This window comes from Oenanthe melanoleuca, chromosome 2 (genome assembly GCF_029582105.1).
Source record: "Oenanthe melanoleuca isolate GR-GAL-2019-014 chromosome 2, OMel1.0, whole genome shotgun sequence".
Taxonomy (NCBI): Eukaryota; Metazoa; Chordata; class Aves; order Passeriformes; family Muscicapidae; genus Oenanthe; species Oenanthe melanoleuca.
In genome coordinates this window covers 52,401,414-52,422,640 of record NC_079335.1, presented here as the reverse complement: position 1 = coordinate 52,422,640, position 21,227 = coordinate 52,401,414, and the positions used below count along the sequence as shown (strand labels likewise).

Genomic DNA, 21,227 nt, shown 5'->3' with positions numbered 1-21,227 from the left:
ATGCAGCCCTACACCCTACTGACACCCCCAGCTCCAGCAAACAAGCAGTGCCCAGTGCTGATGGAAAGGAGTCTCCTCTGCAGAAGCAGTCACAGTTGTGCAGATGTACTTGCAGCACATGACAGATCCAGGTGCTTCTCCCAGTTCTCCTATTCCAGAAAAATGAACAGGATAATTAGGCATGTTTGGATTTACTGAGCTGGCAGATTTCGTACTGAAGGAGAACACCTTGTGCAGTAAGCAAAGTCCTGATGCATGCTACATTACCTGCAGGGCAAAAGGAGACAGCCTTATTTGTGGGTCAGCTTTCCCTCCATCCTGCATCCAGTGATTTCCCTGCTTTCTCTGCCATGCACAAAACTTCCTTATAATACCCAAGTTTTCAGTCCAGTCTAATATTGATAAGGTCATAGTTTTGCTGGCAATGCCAGTTAGCTTCTGAAAGTGAGCTTAATGTAGGTGGTTTTCCTTCCTTTTTATTATGTGGCAAACAGACAGTGGTCCTCCAGAATTAAAACTAATTCAATCTTTAAAGTATTCTCAACTGTTTTTTTAAGGAATCACACGCACACACAAATCAGTGCCAAACATAATGAAAAGGCAAAAGAAGATCTGTGAGCTGTGGAATTGCCATGGCTGTTTTTTTGCCATATATAAATAGAAATAATAGAAATAATAGATAGAAATGTAGAAAGATAGAAAGACAGAAATAATGCATATTATATAAAAATGTCATAGAGAAACCACTGCAGTTAGTGTGAAAAACAAACATTTTAAAAATTGATGAAAAGCCTATCATTGATATTAGCATATTATTTGACAATGTCATAAATTATTAGACGTAAAATTACACAGAAAGGTAAATTTTGAGTTTCTTAGAAGTCCTCAGTCTATCTGCACTTAGCACCTTACATCTCTTCCTTACAATTGATATTTCTCTATTTTTCTTAGACATCTATTTCCTTCCTTGTGAAATGTAAAATCTGCCATATGCTTGCTGTAAAACTCTAGTTTCAGAAAATTTTTCAAGGTTTCAGGCTACTGCTTCAATAATAAAACTAAAAAGTTACTACAGAAACAAAAAAAAAGGCTATTTTAGCATTAAAACTTCCTTTCTAAGAAAAATTTGCAGTTTTATGAAGCAGAAGTGAGAAAATTTTAAATGCCAAATGTGATTAAGTCCTTGCAAAAAGCCATCACCAACAAAACCTTCTCATATGATGGCTCATGCAAAGTTTCCATGTACTCTTTAGTAAAAAAAAAAAAAAAAAAAAAGTTAGAGTAACACATTATGTCAAAGGCCAGAATTCAGGATTTCAAGAATCATAACCCATTTCTGCTCCTACTGGTGCTAAGTTTTCATCACTTTACACACATTTCCATCACAAATACTTGCATACCTTGCTGTTGCACAAGGGAAAGTGTTAGATGGCATAAGCAGAGCCCCTTTAGACAGTCTGATGGCAGAAAATTTCTAACTAAAGCTTACAAATCCTGATTTTGTAAGAAGGTTCCTTACACATGATCTGTGCTCCTAGAGGAAGAGATGTGGTCTTAAAGAAAGATAAAAATTTTGCTCTTTTTCAAAATGTGCTGTAACTCAACACACACACAACCCCCCACACACCAGTCCATGCACTGCTAGAAGGGATCTTTAACCACTTACTCCTTAGCATAGCTCATCCATAGAAAGCACTGCAGACAGCTTGGGCAGGTCTTGGCAAGACCGCTGAAGGCAGCAGAGGCCAATCTGTCTGGCTGTAAGCTGGAACAAGGGGGTTGTGATGGTTTCCAGTACAGCCTCCTGCTGCTCCCTCTCCGTGGGGAAGAGGGGAAACACAGCCAGGCTCCCAGGCTACCAGCTGGACCACAAACCCTGAGAGGACATGGGGAGTCTCATCCAGAGGCTCTTCTCTTTTGGAATGGTCACCAAGACAAGGTGAGAAATGAGGCACATGCACAGAGCAGCTGCCAGGAAACTTCTGGTCCGTGTACTGAATCCCTTGTTGTGTCCTCCCATTGGTCCAAAAAAATCTTCCTGCGGCAAAGTTACAAGTGGAATGTAGGCAGAGCTCTGAGAAGAGCCAGGGATCAGAAAGTAGGAGGAACATTCAAACTGACAGAAAACTGCAAATGCTACAAAGAAGAAAGTGACTAACCTGCTCTAGGAAAATTCCCCTCACAAGGATGCAAAGCTGTATGGTGTGTCCCTGAAGCCAAGGTGATTTGGCTGAGGAGCATGAAACCAAGCTTTAAATAGATCACTTGCATCACATATGACAGGCCACAAAATAAATACTTTGGCTACCAATAAGGTCTGTAGATATGTCTGAGGGATGGGAACAAGAGAAAAAACTGAAAAGCAAATCACAGGCTCAACTGCTTCATCGGGTTTTTAGCACAACTTGATTTGAGCTTAGGTAAAAGAGTCAGCCCTTCTGGCTATACCCAGAGAAAGAAAATGTGAAGGGAGAACAAAGCAAAATGGCTGAAAGTAACTTTAATTCAGGCACTTCAAAGAAAATAAGGATATGTGTCCTGAATGGCAAAGGCTGAAATTACTCAGTTGTGGTTTATTGTAGACATGGCAGTTTAATCATGGTAAGCTTTATAAAGAGACAGGTTATCTTTTAATTGATCAACAGATACAAGTGGAAAAAACCAGGCAATGTTTGGAGCTTGCAGACCTGTCATTCGGGATCTTTCTCAAAGACCTGAAGAAGGAGTTGCAATGCACTTGGATTGTCTATTTTCACCAACTAAATCAGATGGTCTAATAAAAGAAACTACCACCTCCTATAATTTATGCCTTGTAGAAAGTACTGATATAGGGATGTATAGCTCCACATGATATATTTCACAGCAAATGGAACAGCTCTTCTCAGTAACAAGAATACCCATGAGATCATCAGATTTGCAATGTCTTCCAAAGTCAGCCTAAGTGATTATGGGGAAAATGAATCTCCAGATATCTAACAACAAAGTCCAGCAGAATAAATCTAAGGATAAACATTTCATTTGACACACTATGCAGCCACACACCTGTCAATACCAATATCTAAACTCTAAATCATATATAATTTGCTCTTCATGACACCTACAACAGTGGAGAAGACTCAGGGTCATTAAGAAAACAACCATTCTGAATTTCAATTATATTATCATAGCAAGTAAAAAACAATCACCCTTTCTTCCTAGAGAAATCACATTGAAACAAAGAAATGTTATTACCACTGAGAACCAAAAACCAAAGTTATGTCTATCTCCAGAATGAAAATTATCATAACTTTTCCATCACCTTTATTTTAGCCTTTGTTCCTTCAATTTTTATTAATTTCTTCTTTCAATGTAAAAATATTTGCTATTTTGAGGTGCAGCTTGAATTCTCTGTAGTTCTTTCTAATATACAAACTCAGACAGGTAAACTTAATGGATTGTTACTTGTTCAGAATGCAGAAATCTATAAAGAGATGTCTTAACCAAATAACATCTTGTGGAGTCTGCTTCTCCTGTAAAACTTGACAGAAGAAAGAAAAAATCCCAACAGTATTACTTTCAACCAAGCTGCAGAACAAACTGAAAGTTTGGAAGGAAAGGGTTATAGTCTCACTTCACACTAAACTATTTAGTCATTCATAACCAAAAATGATATCAGTGGCAAGATAAGAATATTCTTACTATGTTAGAATATCTGCACAGTGGTGAGTGAATAATTTCCACAGTGAACCAGAGCAGTAATGTATCTTCCCCTATATATTTGAATCTTTACAACACTATGAAACTTGAAATACTCTTTTCTAAATGGACATATTTTCCAATTTTGTCTCTTCTGGTAGACGCATTTAAGAAAAGTAAATGCTCTTAACAACTGCTCAAGTTTTATTAAAATGGGATCTCTTGTACTATTTACACAAAGACTACATTGTTCTTCATTTCTAGTTTCTGAAGAACAGTCTTGAAAGATTCAAGTACAATAAAGGCATGAGGGTCTGCAGGTATCCTACACATCACCCTCACAGTCTAAGTTGCACTTCTGAAACCTTGTAACAGTCAAAAGATCTTGGCAATATTACATAATATTAATCAATAAAAGAATTCACTTTGGAATGCCTTTGTAAAATTATTTCTATTTTTATATCTCAAGGATTACTGCTGCACTCAATTTAACGATTCATTACTACCACAGAAGTAAAATGAACATGTGAGGTTAACAGCCATAGCTATTAACTGTAACCTAACCAGCATTATACTGCATAATTGATCTACTTTCTTCAAGAATAATATTCAGGAAAAGGGAATTACTACCACCATCTCTAAAAATAGTACAGAAAGCCTGGGGCAAGTGTGTGGGATAACTGAAATGACGAGAGAAAGGAAAATGGGAGCGCATCAAGAGTTTATTTATAAATATCTGGGAACTCATTGCTTGGCACCATGTAATGTCTACACAGTCTCACATTGATCTAACTTTTAGACTGTGGATCTATATTTAAGAACATAAAAACTAAGAATGAGCACACTAGACTTCTGACACTCTTCCCGAAAATGAATGTAGCTCTTTCCCAGTTGAAACTGTTTCAAGACTGTCACTACAGGGATAAGATTTCCAGAGTCTGTTCACTGTACAAGAATTTAAGTTTGTTCCCTGTATAAGTATTTTTCTAATCCAGTGTTGGCAGAACTTCAGTGTGGTAGAAATGACAGCAATCACTGTTAAAAGAATCATCTTAACCACTGTACGCACATCTAATTTTATCTTCAGCTTTACCTTCTGCAATCATCACAAATTAGGCTTTGATGTTCTTCTGTCTCTCCAAGAACACTCTATCAAGCACACATTTCTTTCTGGATGGAATTCCACAAGTCCAGTTCAGTTTTAGATATTGTCCCTAGGTCTCAGTTCTCTTTCCTTCTATCTCACATTAACATATCCAGTATCCCATTGCCTCTTCATAAGGTCACAGGTACTGAACACCTGGAAAAAAGCAATTTCACTTTCTCTAACCTCTTGTTAGCAGGAGGCTACCACCTACTCTGGTAACAACAAAGCTGTCTTGTGAACTGAGCCACAGTGCCATGAATGGGGGCAACTGGGGGATTTTGTTCACTATCACAATACTAATTGTGATTAGCAATTGCTTTGTGAAAGCAAAATGCTAATATGGCAACAGCCAATTTTACTTGCATGAGAATTTTCTCCTTGTCCACTTCTGGTTCTAATGCTGTTTTGTTACATAGCAGAAGATGTCCCCTACCAAACTGAAGAATCTTGAATGCTTATTTAGAGATTTCCTGGAGGTGAAGAGCTCATATGCCTGAGTACTTGCGGGGTTTGGCGTCTTCTTTGTTTGCCTTCCAAACAGACCACTAGTTGTAGAATGAAACTGAATCTTTCCACAAAACTTGCCATTTTGTCCTTCAGATAAAGCAAGTCACATAAAACCCAGGACTTTCTGAAGCTCTTCAAATTATGTTTTGAGATACCACATCAAGTCTGATCCATAAGTGTATAAATCAACAAACTAATGAGCCCATATGAATTACACTAATGAAATTATATTTTGCATTTAAAGACTTTTGATAAAGAAGTGATACTAATATGGCCAGCTTTATTTGGATTCATCTCACTAAATTTTGTTCTTATAAATTTCAATAACCCTACTCTGTAGTTGGCAATTCAATTACAGGTTTTTTTTAAGCCTTTAAGTAATACCCCATATACTTTGAGCAATCTGGTATCCCAGCACCTCCTTCTTCCCAATGCACAATTAATACTTGCAGATGAGAAGGGCTGCTTTTGTCATATATTTTACAGGCAGCTGTAATTCTTCTTTTGGTTATGACCTCATCCTTCATACTAGGTATAAATTCAGAGGCTGTAGCTTTAGTCCTCAGGTCTGCCCAGCTCCCGGCTCACCTCACCTCAACACTGCATCTGTGTCTCAGTTGCCTATCTGTAAACACTAGACAGCAATACTTATTCTTTCTGCTTCTATCTTGTCTTTTTTAGGTGCTGAGGTTTTAAAAGGAGCTGTCCTTCGCTGTTTTGGCACAGCAGGGTTCTCACCTTGGCCGAAGGTTCTTTAGTGCAACGCTGATCACTACAAGCAGGAGTCATGCCTGAGAGAACATTATCTTGCTTATCTCAAAAAGTAGAATAACATGGTTTTAAAGCTGTGACATACCTGAAAGATTGTACAAAAGCCACTAAGTCAATGCAATGTCACTTTCTCCATGCATACACTAGAGAAGCCCCTGAATAAAAATATCTAACATCTTCAAGAACTTGTTGCCTTTCTTGTTTGGTCTTATCCCTATTTCTTTTATTATGCAGAAGCTGTCCAACAATTTATATAAACAGCAGTGGTTTGGCCACAAAGGTTATGATTGCTACAGAAGTAAAAAAAGAAAAAAAAAAAAAAAAAAAAAAAAAGAAGTACACAGCTTACAGATGTCACCTACTTCCTGACAGCTTACAGATGTCACCTACTTCCTGAGACAAGCAGAGTGAGGCTTTTCTGAACTTACTCTTGCATTGTTGTGGCAGGTCAAGTGTCTCTTCAAATTCTCGCTCTGAGCAACTGGAAGCAGATATTATCCTGAAAGTATTTCTTTTGAGATAAACAAATCAAGAATAATAAAGATCAGAAAGAGGAAAAATGGAAATTCATGCCCAAATTCCAATTTTTTCGTTTAAATCAAGGACTGACTGAGTGCACAGACAGGCTGGGAATCCATCTTCAGCCAGTATAAATTACTGGTTTGTATAGTCTGAGCCTCCAGGATAAACAGACAATTCTTAAACATTTCATATGCAAGCCAGTCTTCCAGGCTTTTCTGAAGCCATTACCTTGTCCTGAGTCTACCTACCACCACTTCAGCATATGTACACCTACAACACAGGCATTCAGCACTGTCAGCCATCAAATGGCACTGAACTAAGTTATTTTACCCACCAACAACAGAGACAAATTTATCCTCAGAGGCATGGATTGAAGGTGCTGCTTAGATACTGGCTGTAGAGTAGGATTCCTCTTGGGCGTTTTCATCATGAAAAGGCTTCATTGTTAACTCCTCACCACTCAAACAAAGCTTCCTCTACTCTTGCCCTCAAATCAGAAGACAGCGACTTGCTTGTGAAGAAAGTGAGAAAGCTAAGGGCACAACAGGATACCAATTTTTAAGAAAAAAACCAAACCCCACAATATATGAAACACATAGTGCTGTCTGTTCTCCATTGCTAACAGATTGTTAATCCTGACATAAGGGAGCATGGAGACAGACCTGTGGCTGTGAAGAACAGGGAGAGTGTCCAAACTTGCCATCCACATACTGATACATCTGCTTAAACCCCTGGGAAACCCATCTTCATGGCTTTCAAAGAAAGTTTAAGGATTCAGCAGGCCAAACTACTGGGCATAGGCAAATGATAGTGGAGTGATCATAATAAATTATAGTAGAAAGGATTCAACTATGATACAGAGAAATTTTGGTCTGCTATCAAACTCCCAAGTCCCTGGGCTCCAGATACTGTCAAAGCCCTCCTGCTTGAAGCCCCCTTGGTTGAGAAATCAGCACATGAACAGCCTTGGAAAAAGATCTTAGAAAGGGTCTCAGAATGCAGCAGAGGTATTATAGGTATATCATAGTGTTGTGGCACATTCTCACAGGGAAAAGAGTGGTTTTTGGTCTTTGCAAGAGGCTGGAAGAACTTGAAGGCTACAGCACATTAGCAAGTGATGATCTTACTAGAAACTGAACATTTTGGTTATTCACTGCTGCCGAGGGCTGAGTAGAAATTAAAAAGGGTGTGAGCATCCCTCTAGAAAGGTTTTGGAGCAGAGGTTGGGCAGCCCGGGGGAGAAAAGCTGGGAGAGGCACAGCGTGGGGTGCACGGCTGGGTGGGTCCGAGCTGCTCCCTAAGGAGGTGCAGCTGTGCAGAAAGCCAAGCCCCAGGATGGGAGATGAGGCACTGGAACAGACACTCAGAGGAAGGACCGTGCCCACCCATAAACCCAAACCAAACAGACATGAAAAAAGGCCTAGAAAGGAAGTTAATACTCATGCCTCCTGGCCTCTTTTGCTAAAAAGCAGAAGGTTATCAGAAGTGAATGTAGCATTTAATCTGTATATATCAGTAATTTTAGGCTTTTCCACTACATTTATCCTGTAATGTCAAATACTTTCACTTCTCTGTTTATCCAGACTGCAGTCTGTGATGTGTAAAGGCCTTACTACAGCATACCGCAAAGAAACATAACACTAACCCATACTACTTACTTTATGGTAAAAGAAAACTGAGAGAATGTCAAGTCAAATGGACCTGCTTGATATTACAGAAAAACCAAACAGCAAAACATTAGACCAAAATTTCACCTCATGTCAAGACAAGTGCATGGGAATATCCCGTACCATTTTTACATGAATAAGACCAGTTTTTTTCTAACAACATTTATGTTTCCAATTAGCCACTGTGTCTCTTCAGCTTCCAACAAGGCACAGTCAAGTGCTTCAGCAGCTTTGCACTGATTTGGGGTTTAGGCTTCCTCTTTTAGCACCTCTAAGTCTGTAACAAAATGCATTTCTAGCCTGCCTCGCACTGGAGCTCTGAGACAAGGAGGCAGCCCTGCTCCCACTGCTGGAGAACACCAGCAGCTAAAGGTAAAAGGCCATGGGCACAACCAGACTGCCTCTTTTCCCCTAAAAAAAACAAAAAGAAAAAAAAGCAACCAAAACGAGCCCACCTAATTAATTAGAAGGAATTAGCAGAAAGCACAGGCTGCCAATTTAACAATCAATTTTCACCACTTTTTATTTTTTGAGTTTTACTTGAGGGACGATGCATGCATTTTTGTCCTTTCAAAAAAATCTGCCTTTTTATTATGATTAGACACTGATACATAACATATTTACAGTTAAATTTATTGTCATATTCAGTCTGGAATTGGCCATTTGGCTAAGTTGTACCACATGAAGGCACTGTGACATGTACTATTAAGAAATGGCAGATGGGCATTTCCAAAGAACCATCAGCTTTGCAAATGGCTATGCTACAGCTGAATATCATCTGCTATAAATGGTTATCAAAAGGTGAGGATCCAGGCTTAACATCCTCCCTGAACATGCTGGAGCATTTCCTCCCACTTTGGAAAGAAGTTTGCCATTTCCAGCAATATGCTACTTCATAAAATAATTTTTATAATAACATTGGCCAAGATGTTTCTCTCAATTTGAACCTTCTTTTGACCTGGTGTGCCCAAACCACTGCTTTTCATTTGGCTTTGGATTGTCCCACACACATGTGTGTGGCCCACACACATGTACCCAAAACTACACCTAGACTGAAAATTATAGGATGTCTAAATGGAATTTAAATTAAATCAAATATGAACAAAAATATAATTTTTTTTTAATATTCCCACATTAGACTAAGTAGGATGTTGCTTGATATGAATAGTGTTATATGATGCAGTAGTCTGTGATTCCAGGTCTGTGGGGGATCCTTTTCCAAGTCCAGTGACCCTCAAGTTGCTTCACAGGACACCACCCCACTGCACTTCCTCTGGAGTCTCACTGGCTTCTTTTCTGCCTTTTTTTTTGACTGTCATTCATTGATCTTCAGGTGGATTCACATGGCAAGGCCACCTTCTGATAGGGACTCCACCCAAACTGTCCCTCTTAGCAAGTGGAAAAGGATGCAGTACTTCACTGAAACAAGCAAACAGGGAAGGAGGTCTTGTACCCCAGTTAAACATAAATTTCAACAGAGAAGCATTAAAAATGTGAAATCCTTGGCCTTGGTGTGACATGCCCCTCTGTTTCCATAAGTTCATGCCACAGTTCAAGCAGCAAAGGCAGTACCTGGCCAGATGGAGATTAAACAGTTCTCCAACCAGATGTTTTGAGAACTACCCATTTTCTTGAGGCAAAAGGAAACAAAGAAGAAAACACAGTATTTCATCAACATAAAGTTTATGTAGTTGGGATCAAAACTTAAAAGCCAGCCTTCTAGGCTTGAAGAAAAACCTAAAGAAGAAAGCATTCTTGCTCTAATCACTGATCATGAGGACAACAGAAGAACTATGTTGTGACCAAAAGCTATCACTTTCAGGTGGCAACAGCGTTCTCAAATTCATTTTCACAGTTTCACACTCTTCTGTAATTCTATTAAAGTTTTTAACCCTGAAGAGGAGACTTCAAACAATGCAACACTGTACTTAAAACAGCACTGCTGAATGCTACTGAATCTAACACATTTAGATGGCAAACTCTTAGAGACTATGGTTGTATCTTCTTTCATGTACTTTTGCTGAGAATACTATCTGTACTCCCAAAATTGCTTACCCTAAATAGAATATCTAAGGAATACAATGGAATGTGATCTGTTACTATCTGTGCGCTGAGTAAGGGGCATTGCAAAAAAGCAATCTGTTTCTCCCAAGAACTAAGAAACAGTCAGAGGTGTCTGTGAGTGACACAGTAACCTTGAAAATCCATAAAATAAGAATGCAATTGTTAAGAAAATTGCAGTCATTTTGATAAGACCAGACCAGTTTCATGAAGAATATGAAAACAAAACTGGAACAGAGGAGGTGAGAATTCTCTGCTACATATTCAAGCTGAATTTTTTAATGAAATGTTTATCTGTACTTGAAAATCATGCAAATAATGACAGCAGCAATGTGGGAGATCTGTATTAATGTATAAATTAATATAATATAAAAACAATTTCCAACTGTTTTCAATATTAATTACACTATATACTTAATAGAAACATTTCAAACCTGTTTTTCTATTTTACATTGAGCCTCAACGATAATTCTGAGGAAGAAGGCTGCCTTCAGCAGCAGATATACCAGTTACACATCAGTTTTGCTCATAATAAAGAAAACAACCTCAGGGGATTGTTGATTTGGCTTTGCCCTATTTTTGGTGAGATTCTTTAAAATTACCTTTTAAATATGCTTACCATTTAAGAGTGGCAAAAGTGTTTCTTAAAATACTTGCATACTGTGAAACGGAAGAATGGATGCAGCATTTCTTAACATTAAAATATTTCTATACAAGTTGCACAGACATAGAAACATGCCATAACCCAAATATAAGATGTCTAACAAGGCCAAGCTATAAGGAAAGCAATGGAGTAATACCCCAGCAAAAGGAGAGTTAATACTTTAACCCACGACTCCTAATCTATTTTTTACAATTATTCCAAGAGTTCAACAGAACCTACTTAAACACTGAGATGATAGAGTAGTACAGGTGGGTTACTAACTTTAAAAATGTACATTTATTATCCAGGGAACTAGCAATAAGAGCATCATTTTTACAGAAAAGTAAGGCTGAAAGTGCTCTCATGAAGTCCATTCCCCTGCCCCAGGGCAAAATCAACTATACATAAAACATTCCTGACAGATATTTGTCTAACTTGTTCTTAAAAACCTTCAGTGACAGAGACTTTGCAATCTCCCTAGGCAATTGCTGCAGTCCTTAACTATCTTCACCATTAGAAAGATTTTCCTAATGTCTAACCTCAATCTCTCCACTACAGTAAGCTTGACTGCTACTTTGTGCTCTATCCCCAGCAGAACTGGAAAACAGTTTCTATTACTTTACTCTTTACATGAAATTTCCATATATTTTTAAATGGTTATCACATCTTCCCTCACTCTTCCATCCCCTAAATGCATAATGGCCAATTAGGTCATGTGCAACCTGCTGGAGCAATTTATCTGGTCTCCCATTTAGACCCCTCAAGGAGCCTCCCTATTCTGGCACTGCCACTCCTGTACCAGGGACATCTCCACCCAAGATGCAGGGAGAGAAGCAAAACAAGATGCAGGGAGAGAAGGCAAACTGGATGGCAGCCTCTTAGATTGCCTTCCTGCAAAGAAAGGTCCCACAAACACCAGCAGAAGCCACTGTGGAAGAGATGTGAAGTGGGGAAAGGTACTCACCCCAAAGAAGGGCAGGTGAAGAGAGGAAGGGTTGAGTCTAGAAAAGAGGTAGAGGCTCTTACACGACCTGGAATTAGGTTGTAATTAGCTGTCTGGAAGTGGGAAAGGTCTGGAAACAAAGGTGAAGAAAAGCAGCAAAAAAGAGGAAGATTACCAGAAGGGTAGAGAATTTGGAAGAGAAGTGAAACCAAATGTACAAATGGGGAGGGATGAAGGAGCCTCAAGACAGAGATTGGGGGTGCTGGCACTGACAGAAGCAGAGGCAAAGAGAGGTTGGGACAACATGAAACACAGGAAGAAATGCAGCAGCAGCAATCCTGCATGCCAGGAAATACAGCACAGAGGTGGGGACACTGGAGAAGCTCCACCAAGTTGTGTTTCTGTGAACATGAAGATCTTCTAACAGATGAATTCTCTTTCTGTGCTAAAGCAGGGCCTGTGGGAGCACCAGCCCAGCTGAGGAGTTGCTCCTTGGGAATAACCTGGTCTCTATGGATATGGCCCAAGGTCAAGCTTCAGTGACAATGACTTTCAGACATGAGGCTGAGAGGGATTATGGAAAGATTTGAGGGTGCCATCACTTTTACACGGAAAGGTGTGAGGGAGAAGATATGCAGCTATGACAGAATGGGATCAGGAGATGACAGGAAAAGTCAGTGCTAGACTGAAGGGCAGGGGCCCACTGCACAGAGCAACCTCTTACTATTTATTTTTCCCTAGTGCCAGAACTAATAATCCCTCCAGCAGTGCTGAGGGTCACAGGGCAGGAATGCCTCTGAGTCAGCCCAGGTCTGACAGAGCTTGTGCTGAGATGGAGTTAATAAAATCTTGATGAACCTAGGCTGACCTTGCAAGGTCAGGAGGCTTCATACATGGATTCCCAATCCATCCCACAGTGTTCCCATTATCCTTTGATCATCCTGGATGTCTCTGTGCCACACACTCCCCAGCGATGGAGAGCAGACTTCAGGATCATACTGTTCTCCTAAACGAGCACTCAAAACACACACTCTGAAGAAAGTGCCTGATTTTAGAAACAGACCTTGGCTGTCCAGAATCCCCAGCAGTGTCATCCCAGCACTGGCATGGCACTGAGAGTGGCCAGTGCAGAAGGTGCTTGTGCTAGCAAGAAGGACCTTCTGACCATCACACCAAAGCACTGCTGTGTCACACCCACATCTTGTCATGCAGCAGACATGCCCTGACACAAATCTGCACTGCTCCTGGGAACCTAGGAAGAAAATCCTCAGGAAGTTTGAGAGTTACTGCTCTAGTCTGAAAAAGATCTTTTTTTCAATTTCCAAGGGTCATGTTGTCTAGACCTCTGGCCACCCATTCTGCTCTTCTCTGGATGCTTCCAACAGGCCCACAGAGAGCTGCTCGGAGCAGAAATAGCCACACAAATGCCAAGCAGAGTGGAAAAATTATTCTGCAGGCAGACTCCTGTCCATATATTCTAGCATAATATTCATGGCATAGTATTGTTGATTCATAGCCATTTCCTGAACTCTTGCAACTGCCCATCTGTTTTCTGCAGACCTGGTGTCTCACCAGTTATTCTACATTTTGATTTGCACAGCTGATTATTCCTGTCGAACCACAATTCAGAACTTGTCCTTGATGAACTGCATCATATTTATTTCAGATCAGTTCTCCAATATATCACACTAATTTTGAATTCTAATCCTGTGCTCAGAGGGTTTACATCCTCCCCCTGGTTGGTGTCATCTGGAAATTTTGCATGCAGATTCTATCATCTAAATCATTAATTAAAATATTGAATATTTTCTGGCAATCCAGGGCAGAATCCCACTTGACAGATCCTTCTGGTTTGACTGCAAATCACTAGTAATTATCCTGAGAAGAGCTTTCCAGCCAACTGTGTACCCACCTTGTGGCCCATTGTGCCACCTTGTTTATGAGAAGCTGAAAAGACTTCCAAAAATCAAAATATATTATTTATCTACATAAAGGAAAATTAGACTCTGCTGACAAGGTAACTTCTGGGGAAAAAAAATCCATGCAAATTCATTTATCAGGTTACTATCTACAGGCTAATTATTAAAAAAAATCAGTTGACTATTTGATTCAAACTTTTTTCCCCAAGAATATAAGATAAGCTAGCTACTCCAAAGGGGACAGGGAAGGACCCAGAAGAGTTTATATGTAGGTGCAGTGTTTGCTCTTTCACATATGTTGTGAACCTAAACTGTCCTCCAAATGTTCTCCAGTGGAGCCACTAATTGCTCAGAGATTGCTTCAGCTATTTCACCCTATGTTGAAGAGATAATTTAATAAACTCCATCTTGTTCTAAAGCACCCATTATCCTATCTCATTAGTTTATAACCTGCTCTTTTCCTGATCTAGTTGGAATTCTTACCTTTCTCAAGGTCACAGTTCTTTTCCTGCCTCTTGATTACAGACCACCCTTTTAGGCAAAGAATGACACAAAAAATTACATTAACTGCTCAATCCTCTCTGCACCATGGATCATGAGGTTTTTAACTGACATTTTGTAATTCCCTGTCAACTAGTAGCCCAGAAACTGGGTCTTCCTCTTATTACTACTGAGAATGTAGTATGTTTCTTTGTGACCATGTCCTTTATTAGTTGTACCTTGTTCTGTGAACTGGCATACCTGATTTGACCCTCTCATTTTTCTCATCTTCCTTTACACTCATCTTGAGTAACATATCAAGTTTCCACCTTCTGTATGAGTCCTCAATTATCAAATCATACAATTTTGTCTCTTTTTATCCTTTTTTACTGGAATGCCTTTCATCTGGGCTTTTTATACTCTTTATTATGACTGAGAAAGAAAAAGTTATTTCCTTTAAAAATTGCCATAATTTCTCAGGTTAATCCCAAGAAATATTACCTATCAGTTCTATGAACTCAATGCAATCTACATTCTTGCATACTATTGCTTTTATTCTCAAATTCTCTCTTCTCACCTTGTAAGAAAGACAAGCTGACTCTTTCCTGACTGCTACCACTCAAACAGCATTTTACTATCATAGGCTCAGCCATCTCTCTCCTAATCAAGCCTAGGTGCACTTCCCTTCCACTGCTCTTTCTAAATTCTGTAATCCTGAACCTATTATACTCACATGATCTACTGAATTTAGTATTTAGCCCATAAAGTGAAAATAGGCTAAACATTTGCTGTTGTTTGGTAATACATGATAAAATGACTGGGTGAGCCCATCTCTTGGGACAAGAGTCACCTGCAAAAAAGGGAATCTTTGGCAGCAGAGCCAGTAAAATGAGCATACAGACAGGATCAAAATATCTCCCAGTCATAACTATAAACCCTTCCAGGTCACAGCAATTAGCAAAGTGGAAAAGAGGTTTAGGAAATACTTCAACCATGGCTACACAGAGGCACTGTCCTCCCAGGCTTCTTTTGCCAGCACTCTAGTCAGCTGTAAATTGAAATCATTACTTTGGTTGTTGCAATTGCTGCAATCACTTAGCATGTCCAGATTCAGTGTTGACACCACAGAGGCTTCAGATATCAAAGCTTTTTTGTACAAATTTGCTCCCTTCTCATGTGGCCATGCCCCCTCTGCTGCTAGCAGATATTGTTCTCTCCTACAGCTAAACTGGTACTCCAACAAAACAAAAGGACCACTACAGCAAGGACCAGAGGAGAGAAGCAACCATATACACCTGCCATTAAATTCCCTTTGCAACTCCTAAATTAGCATAACACAGTTCAGTGGATTTTTCTGAGAAATATGTACCAACTTGCTGTTTATTATTACTGAGTACATCATATGAATCTAACAAGGAACAAGAAAGATCTCCAAAAAGTAAATACAAATATCAATTTGATACAAGTTGGAAGTTTTGTCCTCATACAAAGAAAATATAATTCAGCCTGTTTCTTTAACAAGTCTCCTGAATGTATGGTGCACCTTAATGTTTAATAATTCTTTAGTACAGCTGCCAAGATTTGAATTTGTTGATTAACATCTTTACCTAAGGGCAATTCCAAAGGAATATAAGAATTTTTTACAGGAGACCAAGTAACCTTCATGCCATTAAGTCTCCTGAATATGTCTGAATCTTCTGGGTTGCACCAGTCTGACTGTTGTCCTGGGCTTTTAGGGACACCAGTTTCATCTCTCTAAATTTTATGCAGCTCTGCTTGCCAGGTCTTTTCCATCCAGCAACAATCAGGAGGTTACCAGCTTTCTGACACACCCCTGCCCAAGCACCCTGGTCACAGTGCCAACTTCTGGGAGCTAAGGGACACAGGGGAAGAAGAGTCTAAAACTGGACAGAAAATAGTAGAATACAATACAATATTGGAAAAGGGTGTTAGAAGTAATAGGGTTTCCAGCAAAGGAGAGAGCCAGGATAAGGAAGACAAACAGGACAAGAACAGTGGGGAGCTTTAGGAGAGTGCTGCTGGCTAGACAGAGGAAGGAGAGTCCTGTGGTTGTCCCAGACTTCCCATCTCCCATCAGCACTGGAGCACATGTGGAGGAGAGCTTCCTGTTTCCTCTCCTTTGGGACATATCTCACTGACATGTACAGAAACCAGGCTGTAAATCAAAGCAAGGCAACAGAGACAGTTCAGAGCTGCACCACCACTCCAAATCACTGTGCTGGTGCAGACAGCCGGACACAGAATCACTCCCCACTGCAGCCAAAACTCCTTCTAAAGGCAAATATTTTATATTAGAAAAATAAAGGTCTTGCACATCACTAGTTTACACTGTGGCTCTAATCCATTATCTAGACCTACCAAAACAAGAGCAACATCCAGTTGATTTTCTATGCATTTTTTGCTGCATCTCAGCTGGCTGGCAGACATGGAAACAAAGCAGGATTTGCTCATCCTCTTTTCCTCCTCCCACCTCTCAAATCAGAAACAATCCCATACAGAGAAAGCACTATATGAACTCCAGCAGACTTTACACTAGAGGGAGCTTTCCTCAGAAAGTCCCACCACTGTGGCATCCTCTTTCCCAGTACATTATTTTCAATCCAACTACAGAGAAATACACCAGACTGAGGTGAAACAGTTACCATTTAAACCCTCCAGTTTAGCCAGTTGAAGCATTGCAGCAGGTCAGTGGTGCAGAGGGGGGAGTACAAAGAAAGGGCACCTGGCAAGTTCTGCCCAGAGATGTGCTCCAGCAGACTAGATAAAGCTCAACACTGACATGTTGCTGAGAAGCCTCCTGACATGAACCATGTCCATCCTGCAGCCTCACCAAACTGCTGTGTTGAGCACAAGAGCAACTTTACAGACCACATTTTATAGTAGACCCAAGGGACCACTCATGGTTAAGCTGCTAATGAGTACTTTAACAAGGAAAGCTGAGATAAACCTTCCCCAAGGCTCGTGGCCATCCATTTCTGAAGGCTGAAAGATGTTCAGCTGTGTTCCTCACTGCTAATACAGAGTTTAACTGGTCTTCAAGTGAATTGTTTTAAAATACTATTTAAAAATACTACAAGATGCTAACCATAGTCAGGGACCTATTCATTTTCTAAACTGCAGTAAATTGTCACAAGAATATGAGCAGAACTAGAACAGAAATCCTTACCTGTGAAAGCATTTGTGGCCTGAAAACCAGCTTCCTGCATACTGCTCTTCCAGAGAAGCTTGAGATTCCCGTCTCAACCTGTCCTTACTGGAGACAACTGCTGAGCTTGTTGCTGTCAAGTTACTTCCATCTTAACCCGTCAGAGTCCATTTCTCTTTCCATTCCTGTATTTGGCACCATCCAGTTCCCACCTGTTCCCAGGTCTTTCGATGTGTAAGCAGAAGGGATCTGCACTGAACCTAGGCAGAAGTGTTGGTTGGACAGTCCCATCAACCAGCCAGCCAGAGGATTTGTGCCATGATGAATGTGAAAATGAAGCAAATTGCCTGTCAAGAGTTCCCTTCCCTTTTACAATTAAGTTCTAATCCTCTGTTCTTCCAGCACCATGTTTTCAGGTCTCGGCCAATGGTGATGTTCAATTGTCTCTCCTCTCTTGTGTTCCTCTCCCCTCAGGCAAGCTCACTGGGAAATTAAAAAAGAAGAGATTATGTTTCCTGATGACCTGTAGCAACACTAAAATTAACAGACTCCAGGGAACAAAAACCCAAAATACATTATCAGGGATTGATTGTACACATTAAAGGAGATCTTCAGAAGGCAAATCTTGCGATTTTGCTGAGATGCAAAGTGTGACCACACAGCTCTTTGAAGTGCAAAGAGGAACAGTGCTGAGGGTGTCATATGCATCTCTGAGAACATGATATGATTTACATTTCAAAAGCCATATTTAGCAGAGATGGGGGCAGCAATACAATAACAAAATTGCAGTTAAAAGAGAAAAGGAAAAATACTCAAGGCTCTCAAGTCTAGTCTATTCAAAACCACAGTGAAATTATTAGCATTTCATATAGCTCCTTCCCTCCTTTTCTGGAGCAGGAAAAGAGAGAGCTGTGTGCCAACACTATTTATGCCATTCTTACAGTCTTCTGTGCTTAAAAACCTGAGCATTTCTTCCTTTTGATTACCAAACTCTGTATGTCTTGCTGTCGATTATCTTTTAAAAATCTCAATTGTAACACAGATGATGCAATTCAGATGCCTTCAGACATTCAGTGAGGTTAAAAACACCCACAGGCTACACAGCAGAAAGGTGGCTGCATTTTTCTTGATACTGCTACTTCTATATAGCATGGAACTTGCATCTCACTGAAAACTACAGTTTATTCCATGTCCAGCTTTTAAAAACTAGGATACAGTTACTTTAATGGGGTGAAGGCAAACAGCAGACATGCACATGTTTAAGGAGATTTTAGAAAACATGGAAGAAAGTAAAGAGGACTTGGAGGAAAACCCACTTACTCCCCAAGCATCTTGTTCCTTATGTAATGACACTTGGCTCGCTGTCTCCCAGCTCAGTGGCACAGGCAGGTTGAAAACATATCTGTGATGATCTCATGACCTACTAATGGGTTTTAGATGATGAGTCTAGCCAGGGCTGCAGTACTGGACTGACCCAAGGTCCACCTGCTAGAGCAGCCCATGTTAAAGCATGGCAGTGCCAGCAGCTGCTGCTTTGCAGAACAGTGCAAGACCCAGCTCAGGGAGCACCTGGGAATATTGCACTGCTTACTCCCCAGAACCACTTCATCTTCACCCTGATCTGAAAGACCTAGAGATGAGCTTACATCTGCAGCACGAGGCTGAATATCCCAGAGAGTCCAAAACTGCAGAGAAGATTCTCATGCTCCTTGAGGTACAGTCAGCCAGGCCTTGAAGGGACCCACCTTGGGGAAGGGACAAAAAGGATCTCTCCTCAAGTGTGCCACTGACACCAAGTGAGCCTGACACCTGATGAATGTAATTTTCCTTGCAGCTCAGTGAATGAAAGCTATCTGCCAGCAAAGATGAATCTTAATAGTATTGCTTTTTCTCCCTGGTTTTGTTATGCCACCGTTACTGAAGAACACATGTTTTTGTCCCAACATGCAGCACAGGAATGACCGATTAGTTACTTGTACTCATATCTAGTCATTTCCATTCAGATCAAATAAGGCTGCAGAACAGATTTAAAATGTATTCCTCCAACCTAATAGAGAAAAAAAGTAGAAATTAAAAGAGAGAAAGAAAAAAAAATGTGTAGTATCTTTTTTCAGAAAACACTATATAAAGAAACTTAGAATAGTGCTTAAAAAGCCATTATTCCTGAATATTATATAGGTCCTTGAAATGCTTTTTCAACCCTTTGAAGTGCTCTAAGCAACTAATAACAATTTCATATGAGGCTATTTTATTCTAAAATATATACAACTGAGCAAGTATAATATACATACACAGCAGTATATAGTTCTTTTGGGTCTTAACATTGTGCTAATTAATCTATAATATATATATATAATGACTATAGGTGAATGCTGCACTCATTTCCCAAGCTTTTTCTCTGGAGGCCCAAGTTTCCTCTATATTTATAAGAGAAGGTCCATATTTGTATTTTCAGTCTCATAACTTTTGATTTTGGTTTATAAATCCAAAACTGTGATGCTTCTATTTTCAACATTTTAATTTCACATCTCAGAGATGCTCAAGAGATGTGCAATAATAAGTTAGCATCCAGGGAAATTCTCCCATTTTTATTTCTATATATTAGATGTAATAAACTTCTAATTCTTAAAAGAATAAAGTATTTTCACTTTACTGAACATTAATATTTTAGTGAAAGAATAATTATTCTGCACATCTTCAGCAGTCCCGCTGAATTAGTTAAGAATGCAGTAGTGCTGAAGAAATGCTACAACACCAGCACTTTCAGTAACCAGTGCTTCTTCAGACAGAAAGATGTAATTTTAACAACATTTCAAGACACTGAAACATTTAGAGAGTTCATTCAGACCTCAATATTTAAAGGATAGTGCACTGCATGAGGTGTAAATCCTTCCTTAAAGACTCACATGAAAGTAGATGCCAGTATCTATCTCTTGATTGCCCTAAGTGAGCATTTTCCACCACTGCAAAAGTGCTCTTCCCCTAACAAACAGGGTAACAAACTCAGAGCTGGCTGGCAGGGTGAAGGAACTGGAGCAGGCTGTTGGGGCAAGCCTGTGCAGTGCTCAGCACATTGTCACAATTCAAAACACGTTCAGTACTTATAAAACACTTCCCCCTTACAGCTACATGGGCTATTTGATGATGTCATTAGGCAGACTTTAATCAGTCCCATCTGCACGATTTCAGGTTTCTCAGATAACAAATGCATCCAGGTGAAGATGACAAGGCAGTCCAAATGATACCACAGCAAAGAAGTAAAACTGAAAATTTCACTTAAAACAGCATGTAGAGCTAAAACCTTCCTATTGTACTTCACATTATCCAGAAATTTTCCACTAAAGCTGAGCTTATGTTTAAAGGGAGGAGGTTTGTGTTTGTTTCCCAACACACTGGCATGTTTGCATGCATGGAAAGGGTCAGGACCTCTGCTGACACATTTCAGTATGGCTGAGCCAACTCCAGTGAAGCCATGTGTTTATCCTTTTGTACCAGCGTGGTGCAGAAATGCTGAACCAACCTGCTAAAGGGCCCAAAAAGTGAAAATGCATACTTAAAAAAGAGAGAATAAACAATACTGATAGAACTACAATAAGGTGTGATCTTTGATGTAATTATTTTGCAACCTGCAGAGACCCCAGTGGGAACTGATTAGATGGCAAGAGAAAATGTGCACTAGAAAGACTAGAGATTTTCTCTTTGCTCCATCTGTTGCCTCCTTTCCAA

At 39.9% G+C, this 21,227-nt stretch overlaps 1 protein-coding gene across 3 annotated transcripts in view; it reads right to left on the bottom strand.

The window, feature by feature from the left end:
* Positions 1-21,227, bottom strand: part of LDLRAD4 (low density lipoprotein receptor class A domain containing 4) — a 240,275-nt gene that overhangs the window by 164,764 nt on the left and 54,284 nt on the right. For all 3 annotated transcript variants that reach the window (XM_056485912.1, XM_056485914.1, XM_056485913.1), the window contains exon 2: positions 17,523-17,984. In XM_056485912.1, coding sequence (XP_056341887.1) covers positions 17,523-17,562 — 40 coding nt within the window. In that variant the 5' untranslated portion in view covers positions 17,563-17,984. The remainder of the gene's footprint in view (positions 1-17,522; positions 17,985-21,227) is intronic.